The sequence below is a fragment of the Marmota marmota genome, unplaced genomic scaffold (genome assembly GCF_001458135.2).
Source record: "Marmota marmota marmota unplaced genomic scaffold, marMar, whole genome shotgun sequence".
NCBI lineage: Eukaryota > Metazoa > Chordata > Mammalia > Rodentia > Sciuridae > Marmota > Marmota marmota.
The window spans coordinates 12,494,609-12,519,664 of record NW_025999998.1 but is presented as its reverse complement, the minus strand read 5'-3'; the positions used below and the strand labels follow the sequence as shown (position 1 = coordinate 12,519,664).

Below are 25,056 nucleotides of genomic sequence, written 5' to 3'. Positions count from 1 at the left end.
CTCTCTCCTGGCAGTATATGGAAGGCAGTGGTGTTAGCTTAAGAGAAGACACTGTTGGAAAATATGTTGTTCTTCATTTATGCTATAAAATTCCAAATGGCAAATTTAATGTGACTAGAAAATGAATTATGATTCATATTTTCCTGCATCCTCCAGGTAAGATTTGCATTTATTCTCATCATCAATGAAGCACAGTAACAATCTTTGACAGAGCCATTGGAAGTCAGTGGATGATGCACTGTTAGGAGTAATAATATAACCAGCACTAAATAAATGGTACTAGGGGACTGCATAGGTAAGATAACTTACAATGTTTCAATACAAACAAATTCCCAAGAGCTATGGCATTTAAATTAGTCACAGTGTTGCCTCTTTTTTTTCTCAGGATGGGATATATTAGCCAGGAAGGATGCATTTGCAATAAAGAAGAGATGATTTCTGGACCAGAACAGGAAAATACGGTGTACTTATGAACAATAAGCAAATATATAAGTACTTCTCTACTTGTTATTCTACATTTTCACCAATAAATCACTATACAGAGGCCAACGAATTCTGTAATACATTTAAAAATTAAACTGCTTACTTTGTAATCAGAAAGGGGTTTTTGGTTTGCCTTTTTAAGACAAGGAGGAATTACACCTAAGTTTTACAGTAACTGTGTCTACTGTAATACATTTAAAAATTAAATTGCTTACTTGTAATCAGAAAGGGGTTTTTGGTTTGCTTCTTGGAAGATGTTTCAATTCAAACTATACCAGGGGTGTGGCTCAGTGGTGGAGCATGTGCTCAGCACGCACATAGCCCTGGCTCGTGATCACAAAGCTAAAATAGTAGAATCAAATTCTCTCAAGTATAAAGTCTATGCTTTTTTCTCTTAAATTTTTGGGGTGGCTCAATGGTAGCGTGCTTGCCTATGCTGCACAACGTATTGGGCCCTGGATTCCATTCTTAAATGCTATGTGGTGGTGGGGATTTTAAGCCAGGAATGGTGATGGCACGTAAAAGGCTGAAACAGGCAGATCTCAGTCCAGGAGCTGGACATCATCCTGGACAACATGAAATCCCATTTCAAGATGATGATGATAATTTAAAAGATACTAAGGTGAATATCTTGGAAAATAACTCTCCCTGTTCTTCAGTTACTTAGTCCCTTTTCCTAGAGGCTGCCACTGTTAGTTTCTTCACATTCCTAAAGAGATAGAAAACCCAGCTCTATATGTGTATTTAATCATGAAAGGGAGCTGGGTGTGATGGCACATGCCTGTAATCTGAGTGGTAGAGTGCCTGTGGGTTCAATCCCCAGTGCCACAAACAAAATAAAACACATACACAGACAGACACACACACACACATACACACACATACGAGAGTTCTATACTTTGCTGTTCTAATAACAGTGGGATCTGGTTATCTTTGGTAGTGGGGCTTGAACCCAGGGGTGCTTTACCACTGAGTTACATTCATAGTCCTTTTTATTTTTTGAGACTGGGTCTCACCAAATTGCTGAGGCTGGCCTTGAACTTCCAATCTTCATACCTCAGCTTACCAAGTTGCTAGCATGCACCACACCATTCCCAGCTAGACATCTGAGATTTTCTCAACAATTGCCCAGTACTCTATCAAATAAATGCATGCATCATAATTTATAAACAAGCTCTCAATCTACTGCTATTTCAAACAATATTGAACTTAGTATTGTTACACATATGCCTAGAAATACATATGAGAGAACTCATGTAGGAAATATAAATTCCTATAGGTGGATTTGCTAGATCAAAGGAGATGCTCACTTAAATATATTGCTCAACTGCTCACAACAGACATCGTTATCAATTTTAGAATCATTACCACTGTGCATGTATCTTTCACTATAAGCTGGCCAATTTCTTGAGCTTTTGTCATTCCCTGTGTTCCTTTCAATATAGGACACTACCTGCCTCAGTCCCAATTCCTGCATTTACCAGGTTTTGTTTTATGGAACTGAGGATTAAACCCAGGACACTTTACCACTGAGCTACATCCCCAGCCCTTTTTGAGACAGGATCTTGCTAAATTGCTGAGGCTGTCCTCAAACTTGCAATCCTTCTGCCTAGGCCTTCTGAGTCACTAGGATTACAGGTATGCACAACCATGCCTAGCCCATTCACCAGGTTTTTGACTTTAGACAAGCCAATCTGCTCTTCATGAACCTTCTCCTCACTAGACAGAATGACCTTTTTATAAAGTTTCTTTGAAAATTAAAGAACATTATGTCAAAACTCAACCATTACACAAATGATAGTCCTAAATTAGTATTTTTATATATTCTACATAAATAACTTGTGTACTTTTCCTCCACTTCTGTTCTTAGTATACCAACAGTCCAGGCTTTATTATTCATGTTCTTTCTTTCAGTGTTTTTCTCACATACCCTTCCCCCTCCCCTAAGTCTGATCGTCAAATGAATCTTCCTGAATTGGAATTCTAGTTGTGCTACCATCTTGCTTATATGGCGGGGGAGAGAAAATTCTATACTTTATCCTCCATTATCTAGCCCCACCATGATTTTTTTTTTTTTTTTTAAGGCTCTGGGATCAAACCCTAGACCTTCTGAATGCTAGGCAAGTCCTCTACCACTGTGCTACATACCCAGCCCTCTAAGCGATTTTTTATTATTTCCTTTTGCCACTGTTAAAATACCTTTGAATACTCCAGCATGACTAGCATAATATGTACTATATTATGTGCATATTATGTACTAGGTTAAAGTACTAGTGTATTCAGTCTCTCTGATTGGCAGTTTGCACTTCAATGTTCTAAAAAGAAATCCCATACTAAAGAGGCAGCCATTGCAACTGTAGCTGCTAATATGCTGAAACTTCATTAATTAGCACAAGGCATATCAGGAGTAGGTTTTTATTAAATTGATGGCTATAATTATAATAAGCATGATTAATGAATGGGAGAAATGGGTTCTGAGAAATTACATGTACTCGATGAAATGTTCAGATAAGACCCCTAAACTTCATGAACTTGGCCTAAGAACTGTAAGACTTGAACCCATAAGAATCCTCCAATGACACATATGGGTCTAAAGATTTCTGGTTGTTTTATGTCCACTTAAATAACAAATCCTGCCTCTGGAATATTATTGCATCTGGATATGAAAGTGTGGGCAAGTCACTCAAAATGAAGAACTAGAACTTCACGATGCTTACAAGTTATATGTAGTTTTGTGCCTGCATGTGATAGATGTTTAAAAAATGTCCAAGTGGAAGAATTTGATCTAAGACTTATTTTTTTAAAATAACCTGTCAACAAGGTTATAGGGCGAGAGCTAAGACTCATTCACTAAGGTTTAACCTCTTTAGTCTTTTACTAACAAAACCCCAAGAGGTATGCATGACCAAATTGTCTTACATCAGCTGGATACACATTTTTAATCATATGAATGCCTTTCCACTTTGTTTTCTTTGATACCTGGTAAATCTCAACCCCTCACCTCTCAGGTGCAATACTGTCAATGTGTCACTATGCTTAAACACTGGTCTTTGTGGTCCACTTACTGCACTTAGTAGGTTGCTCTTATGTTTGTGTACTGGGGATTAAGCCCAGCCCCTCACACATGCCACACAAGCACTCTACCACTGAGCTACATTCTGAGCCCCCGCCACCTTTTTGGTACCGCAGATTGAACTCAGGGGCACTCGACCACTGAGCTACATCCCCAGCCCTATTTTGTATTTTATTTAGAGACAGGGTCTCACTGAGTTGCTTACTGCCTCACTTTTGCCGAGGCAGGCTTTGAACTCGCAATCCTCCTGTCTCAGCCTCCCAAGCCGCTGGGATTACAGGCGTATGTCACCATGCCTGGCTGAGCAACTTTTTATTTTAAGCCAGGGTCTTACTAGGTTGTCAAAGCTAGCCTTGAACTTATGATCCTCCTTGCCTCTGCTTCCCGAGAAGCTGGGATTACAGGTATGTGGCTGCCATGCACAGGAGTAGTGTCTCTTGAAAGCAGAATCATGTACAGGCCATTTTTTTTTTTTTTTAAGTTGTTAACAGACCTTCAGTTTTTTATACAAAGTGCTGAGAACTGAACCCAGTGTGCTGCCGCTGGGCACATACTTTTAATTTCTCAAAATTATGAACTATAGTACTGTGTTCATAGTACATGTTAATGAGAATTAAATGAATGGTGGGATAGGGATGTAATTCAGTGGTAGAGCGCTTACCTAAAATAATAAAGCAGTTTTAGATATATTTATCTTAGCAAAGAACACGGACAACAAACAATTTAAATTGTAGTGCTTTGAAGAAAAATGAAACAGGGTAAGAGAATAGTGTAGGGGCTCATGAGTGCTTCTTTGAATGGGTCCAGAATGGGGAAATATGTAGGCTCCTTGAAGGTTTTGAGAACTTGATTTTTATGTTTAAAAATTTATCAAGTCTTTTCTCTAAAAATATTGTCAATGGGCACAGAGTTATCAGTTATTTCTTGGGTTAGTGGTATAAATTTCTGATTGCAGTCATCCTCACCTTAGTAGAGTGACTGCAAGTTACTCAGGCACATGTCCATATAGTTAAAGATAACCATTCAAGACTCACTTGCAGCTAGATCAGACTATGTAATTAAGTTCTAGACAAGAGCAAAATTAATGTACTTCTTGCAGACCATAGCTCTTAACAGGAGTGGTCATGTCCTTCCCATGGTTTTGATACCGGTATGTTAGTTAAGAGCTAAAACACCAATCCCAGACCAAAAGAAGGGCCAAGGATGACAGAACTACAAAATAGAAGTTGAGTGCAAAGTTGGAACATCATGCTTATGCTGCTAAGAATAAACATCTTTGGTCAGTTATATTCGGGCCTTTACTATACTGGCAGAAGAAACCTGTACCTTAACTTCAAGTTGGGGGCATACTGAAGAAGCATCATCTAACTCACAAGGAAATTAATTACATTACCAGGAACTGCTTATGGTTTAGCTTCAAACTCAAAAAGACAAGGTAGCATGATAGCAAGCCAGGATGGTATTTTAGGAAAAAATGTAACTATCTTTTCAATCTTACTTCTGCCATTTATCAACAGCAAGAATGTGAAAAAGCCATAACATTGTTAAGTTCCTGTTTCTGCATCAGTAGTATAGGGTTGCTAATTTACAATATCTTTTCTTTTTACTGGAATCCTATCTTTCAATCCACTCCTTATTGAAAAAGTGGCAGAAATGGCCAATTGATCCTCTTGGCACTCTATTTTCTCTCATCCTTCACTCTGAATGCACAGATTGAATGCCAAGAGTGTGTGTTTTTCTGAGAGGCAGTCAGACAGGTAATAATAATTATGAAAAAACATCTTTTCAGGTGTTTCTGACCTCCCTAGAAATAGCTCACCCATGTTGCAGACTCTGATAAAGGCAAGGTTAGAGCCAGAACTGTTTTAGGTAGCTCTCAGCTTCCCCAACTCCCCTTAGCACAGTTTATAATGAATTTATGTGGAGTGGCCGACCCTGTACTCTATCTTTGGGATTTTTTTTTGAGGCTGGGTTGGTCCCACCCTTCACCCCACACCCCATCACAGTGCTGGTGTTTAAGACCAGAGCCTTGTGCATACTAGTTAAACCAGTGAACTACCTCCCCTGCCCTTTGGTTTTTTGAAAATAACTATATTCCAGACAATTTCCAGTAAGCCATTTTTAATTGAGGAATGAGCAATGTGTCACTTAATGGTGGAGAAACTCTGAGAAATGCATTGTTAGGTGATTTCACAATTGTATGATGGCTACCATGTCTCTAGGCAATAATAGTCTTAGGAGACTACATTATATACCATTGACTGAAACATTGCTGTGTGGCATATGACTCAGTTATATTTCAACATTAAAAAAATAAAATCCTTGCTGGGTGTGGGGTGCATATCTGTAATTAGAGTGACTGAAGAGGTTGGTTGAGGCAGGAGAATCACAAATTAAAGGCTAGCCTGGGCAGCTTAGCAAGACCCTGTTTCAAAATAAAAAATAAAAAGGTTGGAGATGTAGCTCTTGGGTTAAATCCCCAAAACAAACAAAAAATACCCCATACCCAATTTTTCCACTGGGAATAAAAAAAGCTCAAATTGTCAACACAGTCCAACTTCCCAAATAATCAAATTAATTATAAATTTTCCAAAATATATGGTATGACTATAGAATAATGACATGGATTAGTATAAGTATCTTTAGGATAGCTCATCTAACTTATATTCATATTTCATGAAGATTACAAAATATATGAAAATATTTACATCTGCATGCACAAGATTTCCTCAAAGCTGGTAGGTTTCTGTATCCTTTGAACAATTCACAGTACTTATCAATAAGCAACTATATATTAACTTAGAATTCAGAACTTGAGGTATAAAAAAATCAATATATTACAGTTTTCAAAAACAGGAGAAAAGCAAACATTTATAAAAGCACCTACCATGAACTAGGTTCCTTAATATTCCCCAGATTTCATTTGATCTTCTCAATAACTCTGTGAATTAGCTGTCATTCTCATTTCACCAGCATGGAAACAGTTCAGTAACTTGTCTGCAAGCGATAGTCTACCTCACTCAAAATGTTTAAAAACATTACTTTGATAGTAGTTTAATATAAGAATATGACAAAATTGCTTATTGGGCATGTTTTTAATAATTTAATATTTCAACATAAAAATATTTTTATACTTGCCTTGTTGATTGGCTTCTTTAGATGATGGAAACTTTTTCTCATGCATGTTTATTAATTCTATTAGAATGTAATGTAATTGAAGGCAGACAAGAGACTACATTTTTATCCTTTTGAACACGAATAGACTGCTGAATTCTGTTTTAAAAATGGTGGGGGCTTAAGAGATTTGTTTTTCAGAAAATATGAAAACCAAGTGACTCCTCAGAAGGTTCAAAGAATCAACAAGTTCTTGTTTTAAAAACACACCCAAAGAATATGAAAATATGTATTTATTACCAACAAATTAGCATTTCCAACGGAGTTTTTATCAATTACAGACATGTACACATACAATTGCAAGACAAAATTACATTTTTCACATACTAAAGGTTTATATTGCAAAGATAGGCATACGTCCAAAAGACAATCAGAAAGCAGCAAGAAATCTTTCTTCTTACTTTCAGTATAGAAAATCTTAACAGAGACTCTCCTTGGGCAAATCAATGAAAATTTAGTAATCAAAAATGCTTGTCACCTTAAAGCTTTCAATATCATTTTTTTCATCAAATCAGGCTTTTACTTTAAGTTCTTACAATTTGAATGTTAATTAAAAATCAACATTTGTAGAAAACATGACAGTTTAAGTGGTTGAAACTATATTGCTCTAGACTTACTATTCTTTAATGTGTTAAAATGATACATAATTTATCCTTCGGAGCTCAAAATTCAATGTAAAACCAAATATTACTTTGTCTAGTAGAGAAATATAATTCTTATAAACAAGGTATGAAGTAACTGTTAGCATATGTAAATTAAAATTTTATTTTCAAATATGCTTAATCTTCAAGCACAATGAGGTTCATTTTGTAGAAACAAGATGACTGTAATAACTATCAAAAAACAAACTACATCAAGAACATATAATAAAGATATTATAGTAGGAAACAAAGTAACAACAGAATACAGTTGGTAATGTCCATTTACTAATATGTTACCAAGTTTTTCAATGTTCATATGACTTGTTCATACTAGTAAAAATGTCATTTTGAAATATTTTCATATGACATGCACTAGGTTTAGTTTACTTAGGAGGGGAGGGCTCTTTTAAAACATTTATAAAGAAAAAATATGTTTTAAAAGAGAAAATGTCTAAGGAAAAGGACATAAACTCAGCTCATTATTTTTTGACTTAATAAGAATATAAATGTCAGTGGCAAAGAATATACAAAACCCACAGTGAATGCCATTCTTCAATTTATTCAGCCTAGCAAGTCAAAATAACATAAAATAAAATAAAATAAAATTTTGTCAGGTTTACCAGAACAGATCCAATTCACTACTCAAAGACGTGTTCTTGGACCAGTCCATTTTCTTACAAGATTTACTTTTTTTAAAAGAATAGGATTTGTTTGGCACTGTTAATTAGCAAAACTCTCAGAGATAAACAAATAATTTTTCTCATTTAATTCTTTCAAGCTGGAAGAAAACAGTTTAAACTAGATTTTCTAAGATAAAGCGTAGATCAACACCGTAAAGAAGGACTTCTACGCTTAAATTCTAAAAACATTATGGTTTTAAACAAATCAATGTTTTTCCCTCACTCTTACCCAGCACTGAGAAATTTCAAATACAAATTGTAGAAACCAGTATATGAAATTTTAAGAAAATCGTGCTAAAAATAATTATAAAAATGTTTTTTTTTTTTTTTTAGAAATTTAAACAAAAACAAAACAAGACCCCCCCACAGACTTTACAAGGTTATTCTTTAAAAACCCTTGTCACCTGATTTTAATCTCTGTCAATCTTTTTGGCTGCATTTTGCATCATCTAGTGGCCACCTTGTGGCATTTCAAAGAAGCTCTGCTAGCATTTTTGAGGCCCACTGCCTTTTTTTCCCCTTTGAAAAACCATAACAGCATCAAGTTTCATAAAACTTACTTCAAAGGCCCACAAAACTCCATTTCCTAGTGGAGATAAGGTAATCTTTTTTTTAATAGAAAGCACTGAATAGATTTGTCATAAATTATTACTATACATTAGATACTTCCATATCAATTTTAAAAAGTTAAATAACACTGGGAGAAACTAGAATTTAAATTCTAGAGTCATCTTAAGATGACTTTATAGGTAATTAGTTCTTATTAATTTAATTTGCAATTAAAGCTCAGGGCTATTGTGTCAAGAAAACTTGTGGTTGATAACCTCCATTCCACCGTACCTCAGATATGCAATAGTAAATACCTTTAAGCATGGGAATCCAGTTACTCACAGAGTACTAAGGAAGATCAACCAAGACTGAAGACTTAACTTTTACTACCAGATGATGTTCCAGAGAAAGAAATCATTGTGATATACATTTCACTAACCTACTTGTGTATTTAAAAGCTAGTTTCCAAAAATAATCAATCTTTCTGTTTTAATAAATCTACCAACTTTTATTCAGTTGAGCCATATTTATAAACAGAATCTAACAAAAAAACTTCCAAGTTCCCTCCCTTTGCTTCTACTGAGAAGGTTGAGTGAACGTAATACGGCGCCGCCGCCTTTGGAAAGCCTTTAAATTCCATCTGTTTGGTTCCAGCATATGAGGACCATTGTAGACAAATAATACTGTCATCTTTTCAGAATAAGGAAGATTTTGCAGGAGCTGCATTAAAATAGACAAACTGTCACACAATGCTATACACCAAGAAGCATAGTTTTCCAACTTTACATGTTCACCGTCAAATATATCAGCTTACTCTAATATTAACAAAACATGAACGAAGCTCTCAAATACCTCAATCACAGCCTTGCCAGACTGTGATTGCTACCTGAGTTAGCATACCGGCTTAAGAAATAATCAACACCAGGGAATCCTTTAAGTTCATAGGACAACTGGATGATACAACTCCCCAGGTGGGTTCTGGAAAAGAGTATGTCTTTCATAATTTTCCTAGGATAGACACTTTCACTTTTATCCACAAACACTTCTCATGCAACTTCTGTGGTCAAGCACTGTGATGTACTGGTAGCCCGAAAAGTGTGTGCAGGAATGTTTTATTTGTAGGACAAGGTGTTTGGTAAGAATTAGAGTATTAACAGATCTGCCTATTCCACAGAGTATCTGCAGGAAAAAAGCAGACGATAAAACTCAATAAAAATCTGAATTTGGGACGGGCTCTTCAATGAAATTTTTCATGACTACTTAGTTGAAAAAGAAAAATAAGTATCTGATTACCTTAATAAATACATCTTTGAGTATACTCCCTTTTATAATTTTCCTACAGCACGAGATGTAACAAAAGAAAATTTCTCATTTCAATAGTTCTAGATTACAGAAAATTGTCATAAGATAACTGTATTGTTATCGAAGTTTATCTGTGAGTAGAAGATGTTGGGATACTTCTGATTTCCTCTGGGCCAGAGGAGTAACAGTGGTAAATAAAGACGGGGAAAGTATGTGATAGGACAGAATTTTCTGGGAAAATGAAAAGGATGAGAGTTCTAGTGTTTGCATTCTTCAGTCATCTTTTAATGCCAAAAGAGGAGCTTTTCTAGAAGAGGAATGAGTGCCAACAGCAGGGAGAAAAGCTCAGTTCTCAAACATAAGATTTGCCTCTTTTTCAAATAATGAGATTTCTGGTTATGTCACTGGAACTTGATCCTTATATGAATGTAAATATTATAAATTTTTGATTTCTTTTTTGGGAGGGGAGTGTTCTGCTCATATTTACATATTGTGCCAAAATCTACTACACAGTAAGTCAGTCACAGAGGACTTCTGCATGCACACGCACTTTGAGATTGTTTATTACCTACCTTTGGTGTAATAAAGAAGTACTGAGATGTGTTTTCTTTACAGGCAGTGTTTACAACCATTTCAAACACTCTCCGTTCGTTGATTGGGTCCATTCCCTAAACCATGACGATAACAATGGTTATAGTTATATTCATTACAGGATACAATCAGATCCAAATAAAATAATAATCACTATACCTGATTGATTTCATCAACTACTCTGAATGGACATCTGTTAAGCTCCTGAAGGGCCATCAAGTATAACATGGTGGAAACACTTCTTTCGCCTCCACTTTGATGGTGAGGAGTCAATTCATGCAGTTGAGTACTACTGCGAAATTTGACTCTAATTCGAATTCCATATTTATCATAGTCTTCCTAAAAAACATTTAAAAAGTTGCAAGATGACAGTTTACCTGGGCAATTTAATTCTTTTTGGTGGTTCTGGGGATTGAACCCAGGGCCTTGAGCATGTTAGGGAAGCACTCCAATCAACTGGTTATACTCTCAGGCCCTGGGCAATTTAATTCTATTGTTTGAAAATAGATGGAATACATCAGTTTAAAGAGTAAATAACTTAAAATCTAGTGATATTAATTTAAAAAATAAATTTTTAAGCAGTTACCATCTAAGAAGGCTCTATTAGACAAGATATTATTCAAATTAAAAGTAATTTTTTCCTGTCCTGTACCATTGGTTTTAATTTTAGCAGGCTATCCCAAGAATTTTTAGAAATTAGTGAGAAGACCTGTCATGGAAAGGCACTATTTTAGTTTCAGCATGCTGGGTTTTTAAACTATAGGTAAAAATAATTAAAACACAATGGAGTGCCATGCCATTTTCAGCTGGAGAAGTAGCTGTGTATGCCTCTGCAAAGGACCAAAAGTTCTCCCCACCCCTCAGGTAAGAAGAAAATTAGGCAGGAATTTTTATATTATGCCACATATATACATACAGTGTTTAGCAAAATGCCAGATATATAACAAGGTACATTCAATGTTCTATACATTTTGCTCAAACTGAGTTTGCTCTAAAGCTTATTTACTGCTCTTATCAGTGTTATTTGTCATTTCTAGGTCACTTGGGTTCAGATTTACCTTAAAACATAACTCACTAGTTAAAAGTTAACTATTAAGACTAGGGATGTAGCTCAGCGACAGAGCACTTGCCTAGCATGTGTGGGTTCAATCCCCAGTATCTCTCTCTCTCTCTCTCTCACACACACACACACACACTCTTAACTATTTAACAAATAGTTTTGTATGGTCTAAGATACTGCTGACCAAAAGACATAAAGAAACAGGCAATTAAAAATTTTCTAGTGGTCATATTTTAAAAAATCAAAAAGAAATAGGTAAGATTCATTTTAATAATAGTCTAATCAGTTATACATGGCAGTAGAATGCTCTTTGATTCCTTGTATACAAATGGAGCAGAATTTTTCACTTCTCTGGTTTTAATTTTAATACTATATTATATCCAAAATATCACAATATGTAATTGATCACAACATGTTTAAGATGAGTGGTGAGTACATTAGAGAGTGTAAGACTAACAGAACTTTTACAAAAATGTAAAACTGTTGGGGGCTGGGAATGATTTATGGATTTCTTTGAGCCATCTTAAGGCAGGGGTGTTACTCTCCTGAGAACTCCCATGGATTCAAGACTGCTCAGATTATGCTGACTCCGCCTATTGGCTCAGACAGCCCTAGGTTCAAATGCAGCAGCCTGGAAGTAGAGGAGGTCTAGGGCGTAACCTGCTAAGCCCCAATCAAGTTGTCTTTGCCATCTTCTTCCTGTTTTCCTCAGGAAGTTCTTCAACTCTGAATCCCACTGGTGTTCCTACCCATTTAAATAAAATGGGTGGGCTCCATTTGGTTGTTAGATCCAGTCTCCATCAGAGCTGGACCATCCCACCATGCCCTCTACTTTTCACTTATGTATATTTCTTAAATTTCTCTTACCTTTAATATTTCTAATCTGACACACTGCCCTAGTTTGGGGAAACTGAGTAAATGTCATGTGGGTCACGATAGTAAATCTCTTTAACCTTAAGGATTCTGTTACACTGTCAAATTTTAGAAATACCACTTTTAATCTGTTTGCCATCGCCTCCACCCCTCTGCCAAGCACACCAAAATAAATAAACGACAATGTAATAAACATGTAATACTTCTAATTCTCAATGTCAAGTTTTTAACTGTCATGCTGCATTTCTTCCACAATAATTTTATTAACTCTATAATTTATGACTACCAGTTTTGATTACTATAGTTTTGCTTCTGGCTCTAACATCCATCCTTTACTCTTTCTGCCCTATTATAGCTTCTTCCATCTCACTGAAGACCTGAATAAAGAAGGCAATTAAAGAACTATGATTAAAGAGGTCAGAACAGAAGGGAGACAAAGGAAGAGGCTGAGAAGAGGTAAGAACGTCCATTATCCAGGAGCCTAGCACCGAATAATCATCTACAGAAGTGCATTTATCATTTAAAACACAGTAAAAAAGAGCAGTGGATCTCATGGAGACTAAGATATGAGAGGTGAAAGGGGCAGGGGGAAGTTCTGGAAAGTGATACTGACCAAATTATATTGTTATATTATGTGCGTATATGAATATGTAACAATAAATCCCATCATTATGTGCAACTACAATGTACCAAAAAAATTTTTAAAAATAAAAATAAAACAGAGAAAAGCTGTCCAGAAGAAAAAGCATGTGATGAAGTTACGGTATCATGCATTAGGAGTTAAAGAATGGGATCTCTACAACAGGTCAAGTCCCATATATTTCACTGTGCTTCCTTGATTATATATTTATGCCTTACCTGGTCAAAATCTATATAGTTTGATTTCTTGTTATTTGAAAGCGAAGTGATATTTAGTAAATGTGTGTTTTTAGTTTATTTTACATTCAGTGGATGAAGTATCTGCCTTCCAAGATGGTTGAAAGAATTAAATAAGATAACAAACTTAAAAGTACTAGACACAAAGGAAGCATATTAAAAATTACTATTGTTATTATAATACATCCCCCTTAATTATAACAAACCTAAGGAATGTATGGATGACAATCACTGTAGTAGGACCTAATATCTTAGATCTGGTACTCAAAAAATAAAATAATATTTTATATTTATGCTTCAAACTACACAGATGAAAGAATTAAGGGTCTAAACTCCTCAGGGGGGCAAAAATCAGTGTTACCTTGTTTTATAATTATATATGTAACATAACACAAAATTCCATACATGCTAAAATGGAAAATTTGTGAAGTGATATTTTTTACTATCTTCTCATCAAAATTTTATTGTGGAGAAGTTTTCAACATACACAGATTATTCATAATTAGTATTATTTTGGTACTAGGGGGTTGAGCCAGGGGAGATTTACCACCAAGCTACATCCCCAGTACCTTTTTAAAAATACATTTATTTTATTTATTTTTATGTGGTGCTGAGAATCAAACCTAGCACCTCACATTTGCTAGGTGAGTGCTCTATTCCTGAGCCACAACCCCAGCCACCCGCTCAGTACCTTTTAAAATTTTATGTTTATGTAGCTAGGATTACACATGCGTGCCACTGTGCCTGGCTTCAATTAACAAAAATTAGAGAGAACACTAAAACAAGTTCAATGTGCCTGCAACTAGCCTCAACTATGATCAATATATGGCCAATATTGTTTCACTTATAACCTCACCCACTTCTGTTTCCCAATTATTTTGAAGCATCTATATACATTTCTTTTATTTATTTATTTACTTATTTTGGTAGGGGTAACTAAGGATTAAACCTAGGAGTGCTTTACAATTGAGCTACATCCTCAGCCCTTTTTATTTTTTATTGTGAGCTAAAGTTCACCAAGTTGCTTAGGAACTAAGTTTCTGAGGATAGCCTGGAACTTGCAATCCTCCTTTCTCAGCCTCCCAAGTTCCTGGGATTACAGGTATCCACCAACACACCTGACTCTCTTTCTTTTCTGGTGCTGGGGACTGAATCTAGGGCATCTGATATACTGAGCACGTGCTCTACCACTTAGCTACATCTTCAGGCTCTCTTTACACATCAACATGAACTGTGTGTGGCTCAAAAAATTAGCACATTTCCAAATACTTTTGTTCTTGTAAATTTCTGATCAAAAAGGAACTTCTGACATACAGTGTATTTTGGTAATGTTTTCTAATTTTATGACTCTTCTAACTTAGAAAGTGGTTATTCAACCTGGCTGAATAACCCTTACTCAAATTGGACACAAACAGAGCTAGTAAGGAATTAGTCACTAATCTCAAACATCCACCCACCCTTGCAGGGTTAAAAAAAAAAAAAACAGAACAAAAACCCCCGCAAAAACATGACCTTAAAGGAATACCATAGGTGGTCTTTTCCTTTGGATAATTTTTTAGTAAGCCAAATTTTCAGACATAATTCTAAAGTTAATTATTTTACATGTACTTTTAGCACTTAATTAAAATTAATTGCCAAGAAATATATTCCAAAAGCTATTTTACCTCATTTTCTGTATGGAGATCAACTTCACCAGCACACTGCATGGAACTAAAAAAATTGCTGAATTTTTCATTAATTTTTTCTACCAGCTCTTTTAAGGGATTAAGCCACCTTTCTTTTACCTACAAAAAAGGCAATGTAAATACATAATTTAAAAGAAGTATTATTATATTCTGATATATACCTTTACATAGAACAAATTTTATATCAATATTGATCTAGTTATGGGAAGACACTTTTTTTTAAGGGGTATATCATTCCATTTTCTATTATTCTAAATGCCCAAACCATTAATAATAAGCATATGATAATAAATAAATAAATATTTATAAAATTACCTGTGAAATGTTTTCCCTATATTTATCTAGTTCAACTTTCTTTCCCTTTAGTTCCTCAGTTAACTGTTCAATTTCTTCTTCTCTTTTTGTGTATTCTTCAACCACCTGGCAGAAAAAAAATGTTCCTTTAAGATAAATCTACCAAAGGATAACATTATGTAGAATTTTGCATCAATGAAACCATTAATTGAAAACGTCAATTGTGTTGCACTGTTTGTATGCAATTAATATATGTTCTTATTACATACTGAAATGCCATTTTTTAAATCCTTGAAAAAAATAGACGTTACAGTATTTCAGTTAACCCAACTATTCTTTTTATAAAGAAAAGGCACGGAACACTGTGTTCCTTAGGAAGAATCTATTTAAAATTCTAATAGATTCAGAATCTGGCATTTAAAGCACATTGTTCCTGCTGTCTAGTTTATTATTACCAAGGCTCTAGTACAGAGTGGGAGGCAAGTACTGAAGGGAACTGTGCGGTGTGTGTGGAGGGGGGCAACTGTGGTGGCTGCAGAATGGGAACAGAGAAAGAGGCATACTGTAGGATTCAGTCCTGTGAAGCAGGAAGCTCTTGATCTTTCTTCAGTTAATAAAGCATCAATTTCATCCAATGTGTTTGGAAGATCTTGGAAAGCCTAAAAAGGAAAAAAAATTACCTATCATTAGAGATAGCACAGCAAAAACAGTTCCAATCAAATAGTTAAAAAGAAAGATAATATACTAATTATCTACTATCTAATCGATAACATGCTAGCATTCAAAGTTGCAAAGGAAATATAAACAAGGTCTTTTGCCTTCAAAAAGCTTACACTTTAAAAGAAATCAAAATGTATACAGTGGGTAATACCTTAAGGCAATGTAATGATGTTGAGTATTAAAATAAGCAGTACATATCACAGATTATAGAATTTGAAAAAGTACCAGTTCATGCTACAGGAGAGTTAAGAGAATTGAAAGGCCTAGAATTCATCTCTGGGCCTTAAAGCAAATGGCTAAGGAAGAACAAGGCAGAAAGGAAACAGAAGCTTGGAAAAAAGAAGGAGCACTGCATACCATGGGGGGTGAGGAGTTGTGTCCATTTGGAATGGTGGGTACTTGCTGAATTGGTAGAATGGGTCCAGAATATGTGGGGCATTGAAAGAGAGCAAGAAGTTAGAACTTTATACTGTACTTATGAAGAACTACAAAAGCATCCTAAGAATCCAGTTACTTTGACAGTAGAATTTCACCACAGGACCCTCTTCTGAATCCATGCCACAGAGACAAATTAGAATAGATACCTAAGCATGAGGGGAGACAAGCAGTACATTGTTTTGCCTAGCCCATATACTAAAAGGTACAATATGAATCTTGAAATCCTAAAAGAGATTGATAAATTATATTAATCTAATATCTTAATCTTTTTTTAATCCTTTAGAATGAAGTTCTACTTCTACAGACCTTTACATATTTATGTACATTTGCTGACTCTCTAACTTGTCCACGGAGCTTTGAGCTTATATGCCTAACACTTACTTACCTTCACCTGACTCTAACAGGCATCTTAAACAGAATCTTCATTTCATCCACCTTTTCCATTATTTTAAGCAAACACAATTCTCCTTCAATCTTTTCCATTCCAGTAAATAACATCACTATTTGCTCAGGTGAAAAACCGAGGGGTTTCCTCTAACCCCTTCATCCAAATCCACCAGTAAGTCCTATTAGCTGTGTCATTAAAAAGACTCTCTAAATTTATCAATCCCTCTCTTTCTAGTGCTACCATCCTAATCCATGCTACTATAATTTCTTGTCTGGTCTCCTGCTGCCTTTCTTGTATGTATTGTACAAGAATGACCCTACATAATCTGGTATCTGCCCTCCTCTCTGCTTGGATTATAATTTTTTAGCCCCACTGAGATTCCTTCTGTCCTGACATATGCTAAATACCTTCCATCTAAGGGGCTTTGTATGAACTACTTTCTCTGCCTGGAATACTTTCCCTCACATCTTCACTTGAGTGATTTCCTTTCTTCATTCAGGACTTATCAAAAACAGTATCTTCGCCAGGCACACACCTGTAATTCCAACAGCTCAGGAGGCTGAGGCAGGAGGACTCTGAGTTCAAAGCCAGCCTCAGCATCTTAGCAAGGCCCTAAGCAATTCAAAAGGCCCTGTCTCTAAATAAAATATAAAAACGGCTGGAGATGTGGCTGAGTGGTTAAGCACCCCTGATTTCAATCTCCAGTACAAAACAAAAACAAAACAACAACAACAAAAAACCCAACCAACCAACCAAAAAAAACTCCCACAAAACTATAACATCTTTATCTTACATTATCTATTTGCCTTTGTGTTTTTGTCTGCCCCATCCTGCAGACTAGAATGTTTCAGTATAGAAGAACGTCTATCTTGATTAATGCAAGTAATTAATACATTTTTAATGAATGTTAATTATCTTCTAATTCTGTTTCTTTCAAAAGCAGTACAAATTATCAAGGAAAATCATGCTATTTTTGAAAGATAACTAATGCAGATATTAAACTAATATTTATTTTATGAAAACACATATTTTATGAAAAAACATATTTAGGAAAAATTCTAGTACTATCTTTAAAAACAATAACCTCCTCAATTAGTTTTACAGATTTCTACTCCATTCCTAACATTTACCCAGTCAAATCCATTCTCTGAGGTTTCTACATCAGGTATCAAAATAAAATCTCTGGTGATTTGACAAATGTAATCCAAGTTAGTCTTTTTTCCTGCTTTTTATATCTTTAGTATACATTTCATTATCTATTAAAATAAATTTCAAATTAAAAACTAAAAAAAAAGACATTCAAATACCAATTATTTAAAAACTAATTTTCTTACTTTATTTTGACATTATTTTCAATAGGCAGGAAAGGTGTCATCCCCACTTGTCAGATAAAGACTAGGGTCATAGGTCGGATATACAACAATGAAATGTGAACTAAAGGGAAGCTTTCACTAATTTTACTGAGTGATGTCAGTCAATAAAATGAAGACACTGAGAGCTCCTTTTTCCTTTTCTGACAGATGTTAGTTCTTAAGATTCAGCTCCCTGTAAACCCTAATTAAACACTCCAATTTCTAGGAAAACATTTTCATTTTGCCTTTGTTTCTCTAAGAATCATCCTACTTACTGTTTGTTACACACCAATTGCTGATACAATGCACTCCTTAAAGGTGGTTTGAGAAAAAAAAGCTCACTTTTATTGCAAGAATGATTATTATGGTACCAATACGTCTGTAAGGTAATTCCTACATTTTAATAACTTTAGTATTAAGTAATAAGACTGGTGGCCAAATTTGAGTAGAGAAAATCTGCTGAATGAAATTACTTTATATGTGTATTCCATTTTAAAGTGGGAAAAAATCCCATATTTCTTATGACACATCATATTTTTCATGGCCTATTATAATGCATAAGATACTTTAAGCTTAAATTAATGTGTTATGGCAACTGTAGCATTATATAATTTTTATACTTACTGTCTGATATTCTTGAGGAACAGTCTGCTCTGCACCAAGATTACATACTTGCCTAGCTCTCTTCATAAGTTCCTTGCATTTCTGCAATAATCTTTGTCTATTTTCATCCAACTCAATGAAACGTTGCTATTAGGAGAAAAAGAAACATTTTGAAAATCTGAACATTACTGTTAAATCAGAGAGCTGTTTAATTAAATCACCACATATCTGAAATTTAACAGCCTTTTTCTAGTGCCTTTTTTGTGGTTATTCATGGACCTATTCATTCCTTTACCAAATAATTACTGAGAACCTATTAAATGCCAGTATTATATTTTGCATTAAGCATAGAAAGGTGGATATGGAGAAAGATACATAGAATCATTATCACATCAGAAACAGGCAGTATTTACTGAATGCTTATGTGTTAGGCCCCCGGCTAGGTGCTTCACATACACCTTTTATATCTCACAACACTGTACAGCAAGATTATGTCCGATGTGCACATTTAGTAAGTTGTCATGAATCACATCCGTATTTGCTTAAAGGACAAATGTTCTTTTCATTAGCGCACAATGCTTCTTCCCCCATAAATGGGGGAAGGGGATGTACAAAGATAATAGCTTCTATGACAACTAAAATGTTTCCAAACAGAAGAAATTACTAAAGAAGCAATAGCAGAAGGCATTCCAAGGATAGGTGATTATGAATGTAAAGGCATGAAAACCTCAAAGACATGCTTATTTAAGAAACAAGTAATCTAATGTGATTAGAGGAGGGGAATTTGTCAGCAATCAGAGTTGGTAAGGTGGGCAAGGGTCAGACTGGGAAAGTTTCACACATGATGAGTAATCTACTGAATGCCTCTTATAGGCGAAGCATTATTATAACCCGTAAGTAAATTAATCTGATCCCCATTACAATCTTGAGAAATACGTTATCGTTTTTTAGATGTGTCTGAGAGCTATTAAAAAAAATGTCCGAGGTTATGGAACAAGCAGTGAACAGGTGTTTAAGAAAGTGAAAGATCCAATTTGCTCTTTGCACTAAACTCAAATTGCACAAAAAACACCTTAAGTGTTGATGTCCTAGCCCCACCCCACATCTACTTGCTTAGTATCTTGAGGATTAGGCTTTGATACCTATTTTTTAAAAAAGATTTTTTTAGATGTTGATGTACCTTTATTTTATTCATTTATTTTTATGTGGTGCTCAGAATCTAACCCAGTGGCTCACACATGCTAGGCAAATGACTAGCACTGAGCCACAACCCCAGTTCCTGATATCTATATTATTAATAAGGTCTTCAGGTGATTTTTATGCTCATGAATTTGAAATTCTAAACTAAGATACAGTTGCGAAAAGTAAAAGGACCTTACTGTACCGAACATATGAGCAAGCCTTTATACTAATCACTTAGTACTATGGTTTCCTTGAATGAATTCCTCAGTCTTTATGGTCTGAGAGAAATAAAAGAAAATGTTAAAGACTCCCAGTAACCTTACTCTTCTCTTTAGGGGCCACTGTACTCAAGCAAATGTACAACAGGGGGCAATTGGAAAGGAACTAAATATTCCTAATGACTTCTATTCCTGCTTCCTGTTCCGTTCCTCTAATTTTGCTAAAATGAAGTTTGGGAAAGAAACATCACTGAGTTGTGGAAGCTCCGGACTTAGAAGGACAACTCATTTAATAGTTCCATGCTGTATGGGAGGGGGCAGAAGAGGGCAGGGTATTAGGAAGGATGGTGGAATGTTATGGACATCATTATACAAAATACATGTATGAAGACTTGAATTAGGTGTCAACATACTTTGTATACAGAGATAGGAAAAATTGTGGTATATATGTGTATTAAGAATTGTAATGCAAAAAAAAGTTCATGTATAAAGGCATAAATTGGCGTGAACATACTTTATATACAAGATACAAAAAAATTGTGTAATAAGATTTGTAATGCATTCCACTGCTGTCGTGTATTTTAAAAAAATAATAAAATCAATAAAAGATAAAAAAAGTTCTTTCTATACATACATGTTTTTGACATAATTCTTCATATAGCACCTACTTTTTTTTTTGTACAAGGGATTGAACTCAGGGGCACTCGACCATTAAGCCACATCCCTAGCCCTATTTTATTTAAAGACAGGGTCTCACTGAGTTGCTTAGCACTTCACTTTTGCTGAGGCTGGCTTTGAACTCATGATCCTCCTGCCTCAGCCTCTCAAGCTGCTGGGATTACAGGTGTGCGCCACCGTGCCTGAGAGCACTTGTCTATTTTAAACCACAATTTTTGCAGATAGAAAGAAGGGAATTATACATTTATATAAAATGCTTTAAAGTCAGGCTAGTGGAATGGCTTTATTCCCATCTCTGTTTAGAGTTTAGCCTTTAATAGTTAATAGAGAATAGAAAATACTCAATCTATTTAAGACATAAGAGGAGAAAAGGGCGAAATTTACAAGTTACCCCCACTAACATCTCAGAAAATATTACTTTGTAGGTATATATCTTGAAAGAAATGAATAAATATTATCATTATTCTTAAAGGTTTTTTTTTTTGAGAAAATTTAGTTGTTATGGAAATTGTACAGAAATATGGTAACATTAAACAATGAAAAACTTTTCTAAGAAGGCCCTCTTGTGGAAGAATTAAGAATTATTCACAGACTTTCTTATTCAAATAGCTGAGTATTCTATTAACATTTCTATTTAGCAACTCATTAAAATAAAAGGCAAATAAAATAAAAACTGTATTCTGTACAAACAGAATTAAATTAGATTTCTAGGTAGCATGAAGTTTTACTAAGATATTATCTCCAAAATCTGAATTTTTTTTTTTTTTGGTATCAAGGATTGAACTCAGGGGCATTCGATCACTGAGCCACATCCCAGCCCTATTTTGTAGTTTATTTAGAGACAGGGTCTCAGAGTTGCACAGTGCCTCGCAGTTGCTGAGGCTTGCTTTGAACTCGCAAGTCAACTGTCTCAGCCTCCCAAGCCTCTGGGATTACAGGAGTGCGCCACCATGCCTGGTTTCTAAAATCTGAAACTTTTTAAGGGCTAACTAACACCATAGGTAGAAAATTCCACATTTCTTATGATCAGTCATAGTCAATTCAGGTGTATTAGACATATATTATGTATATGAAGTATTCATGAAACATAAATGAATTTTTTATTTAAACTTGGGTCTCATCCCCAAGAGAACTCAGTATGTATAAGCAATTATTCCCAAACTGTGAAAACCTGAAATCTCAAATGCTTCAGATTAGAAATACTCAAAACTGTAAAACAATTGATATTTACTCTTCAAAGTTATATGTATCTCATGTAAGTAAAAAATATGTGGCATTCAGTTCTACTTTGCAGGGAAGTGGTTTGCAGGTAGGCAGAAAAGAGATTAAACGGATAGCACAGAATTCCTACATTTAGTATTAAGAGGAATAAACAAACAATTTCTAATTCTTTTTTGGGGGTGGGGGGATGGAATCTAGGTGTGCTTAAGTCACATTCCTAGCCATTTTTTATATTTTATTTAGAGGCAGGGTTTCACTGAGTTGCTTAGAGCCTTGACGAGTTGCTGAGGCTGGCTCTGAACTCATGATCCCCCTGCTTCGGCCTCCTGAATTGCTGGGATTTACAGGTGTGCGGCACTGTGCCTGGCTTCAATTTCTAATTCTTATAACTTAATATCAATACTGATATAAACCTATACTTTCTAAACAAACACTAGTTTCATGCTAGGCAGCACACTAAGCACCTTGTCACACAGCCTAGGTACACTTCAACAGATGAATGGATAAAGAAAATGTGGCATATGTACACAATGGAATATTACTCAGCCCTAAAGAAAAATAAAATTATGGCATTTGCTGGTAAATGGATGAAACTGGAGACCATTAGGCCAAAGGAAATAAGACAATCCCCTAAACCAAAGGCCAAATGTTCTCTCTGATGCATGGATGCTAACACACAACAGGGGGCAGAAAATAGAAGTTCATTGAATTAGACAAAGGGGAATAAAGGGAAGGGAGATAGGAACAGGAAAGACAGTAGAATGAATCTGACATAATTTTCCTATGTTCATACATGAATACACAACCAGTGTAACTCCACATCCATACAACCAGAAAAATGGGATCCTTATTGGAAATAAGTTATATTCCATGTACGTATAATATGTCAAAATACACTCTACTGTCATGCATACCTAAATAAATATATAAATGAACTGAATATCATATCCCTGAAGTAGTCAGATATTATATGTATGGCTATAGACAATTAAGCTTGGACTTTAGGAAATCTGCCCACAGTTAAAAAAAAAACAACAACGACTGTCCATCACTGTATTTGTATTCACACTTATCCTAGCTTAGTATCTATCCTATAAGTATTCAAGATAGTGGTGACACTATCAAACAGGGGCTCACAATTATATGCCTTTCCCTGGGAATGTTCTATTGGTCAGGAACTCTGCTGCCTTATTTGCCTTCCAAAATCTGCATAAGTATCAACCCCATGAGGGTTAACAAACAACCTCTCTTTCCCCTCAGCATCCTTACTATGTCAGCTTTCTTTTGCAAATTTATTTCCTTATTAAAGCAAAGGATAAAATCAGAATTGTTAGTAATGGTTCCTCAGAGGGATATATCATGTGTTCAAAGGGACAAGTAGGGGGAAAAAAGGGTTTTCCTTGGTTTAAGTGAATTGCATAGCAAGATGAACAGACAAGACAGATTAAAGCATATGTAGGTAAATGGCAGCAAACATGAGAAGAAAAAAGAACAAGTAAAAGAGAAAGCCAAAGCTACTTAAATACACTTATATACTGTTTTCCTTTTTGAGAAAACGGAAAAAAGTTTTACTGATTTGCTAGCAAAAGAGAAACAGGGGACTCCTGTCCAGAGGCTGTGATTTTGCCCATCAGCAGGAACAGTGGGCTTTTAAAGAGTTGATTCAAAGGCTACATTCCTCATGTTCTCTGTTGGAGTTGTAATTCACTTGTTAATTTGGGAGACAGTCATTTCTGATATCTTCTAGTACCATCCCCCAAATCTTGGAGACTTTGTTCTTATGGTGGGTGTGTACTCAAGGACACATACCTCTGCCTAAAATGGGGAAGAAAGGTAATCCTGTTTCTCCTGAGACTGGAAGAGATTAGGGAGGAGCAGGGAGAGAGGGAAGAGAAAGAAACAAGTCCATTTTAAAAATAAGCTGCAGTGGCAGAGAAGCAAGGGCTACATCCAGAGCAAAGTGGACCACTGTTAGATTTCCCCACCGTACAGTACACTCCATTTTTAAGAAAAAAAGGGCGACAACATCTCCAAGCTGCTCTTCCTGCTGGAAGAGGGTGAAATTGGGGGAAGTAATCCAAAGTCCTTGTTCTCTATCAGGTGGGGTGTGGACTGTTAAGGGTATCCAGCACAGTCGAAGTTTAGAGGACCACAGTCGCAGATTGCTTATCATTCTTTGGGGATGCTATCCGTGAAATACATGAGAACTTTTTCTCAGCATGGAAGTAAGAAGGGATGGGCCTAGCATTGGGAACTTTGCATGGTTCTCCCACTGGCAACAGATTGCTCAATGAACGTGATCTTCCCCTCCGCTCTGCTAGGAAGGTCCCTCATAGTAGTACAGGGGATGGGCATATCCTGTTAGGAACTGAACACCCCACCTTTATCCTATTATGGTAAAGAACATTCAATGGAAGGTCTTTGATGTTTCCTAATATAAATAAAATATACTGTCTGAAGCTCCATCCATCTGATCAGCTTGTCCATCCTGCCCCTGTTTTTGAAACTACTTTCTGTGTTATGTGGGTTTTTTTGCTGTTTTATTTCTCTTAGCTTTTATTTCTCAGCCAGCCCATTGCACCAGGAGAACCCCATACCCACTGCCCCACACAGATGTGGGAGGGGATTCTTTTTTTTTTTTTTTTTTAATTTATTTTTTAATTATCGGCGGACACAACATCTTTGTTTGTATGTGGTGCTGAGGATCGAACCCGGGCCGCACGCATGCCAGGCGAGCGCACTACCGCTTCAGCCACATCCCCAGCCCAGGAGGGGATTCTTGATTATTTAAAATGCTGGTATGGTGATGCAATCCTGTAATCCCAGCAACTCAGGAGGCTAAGAGGCAGGAAAATGGCAAATCCGAGGCCAGGATGGGCAATTTACAGAAACCCTGCCTGAAAGTAAAAGGCCTGGGTTCAATCCCTAGCATCACACACACACACACACACAAAAAAAAAAAAAAAAAAAAAAAA

General features: G+C 35.6%; 1 protein-coding gene across 5 annotated transcripts in view; it reads right to left on the bottom strand.

Annotated features, from left to right (window-relative positions):
- Nucleotides 1-6,948: 6,948 nt before the first annotated feature.
- The window catches only part of Smc5 (structural maintenance of chromosomes 5), an 86,404-nt gene continuing 68,296 nt past the window's right edge, over nucleotides 6,949-25,056 (bottom strand). The window contains exons 17-24 of one of the 5 annotated variants that reach the window (XM_015492913.2): nucleotides 18,804-18,929; nucleotides 16,359-16,403; nucleotides 15,845-15,940; nucleotides 15,303-15,407; nucleotides 14,967-15,086; nucleotides 10,653-10,832; nucleotides 10,475-10,570; nucleotides 6,949-9,320 (exon numbers count right to left, since the gene is read on the bottom strand). In XM_015492913.2, the coding sequence (XP_015348399.1) occupies nucleotides 9,177-9,320; nucleotides 10,475-10,570; nucleotides 10,653-10,832; nucleotides 14,967-15,086; nucleotides 15,303-15,407; nucleotides 15,845-15,940; nucleotides 16,359-16,403; nucleotides 18,804-18,929 (912 nt within the window). In that variant the 3' untranslated portion in view covers nucleotides 6,949-9,176. Of the gene's footprint in view, nucleotides 9,321-9,365; nucleotides 9,780-10,474; nucleotides 10,571-10,652; nucleotides 10,833-14,966; nucleotides 15,087-15,302; nucleotides 15,408-15,844; nucleotides 15,941-16,358; nucleotides 16,404-18,803; nucleotides 18,930-25,056 lie in introns of those variants that run through there. The other 4 variants (XM_048806877.1, XM_048806875.1, XM_015492914.2 and 1 more) reach the window with 4 other exon arrangements.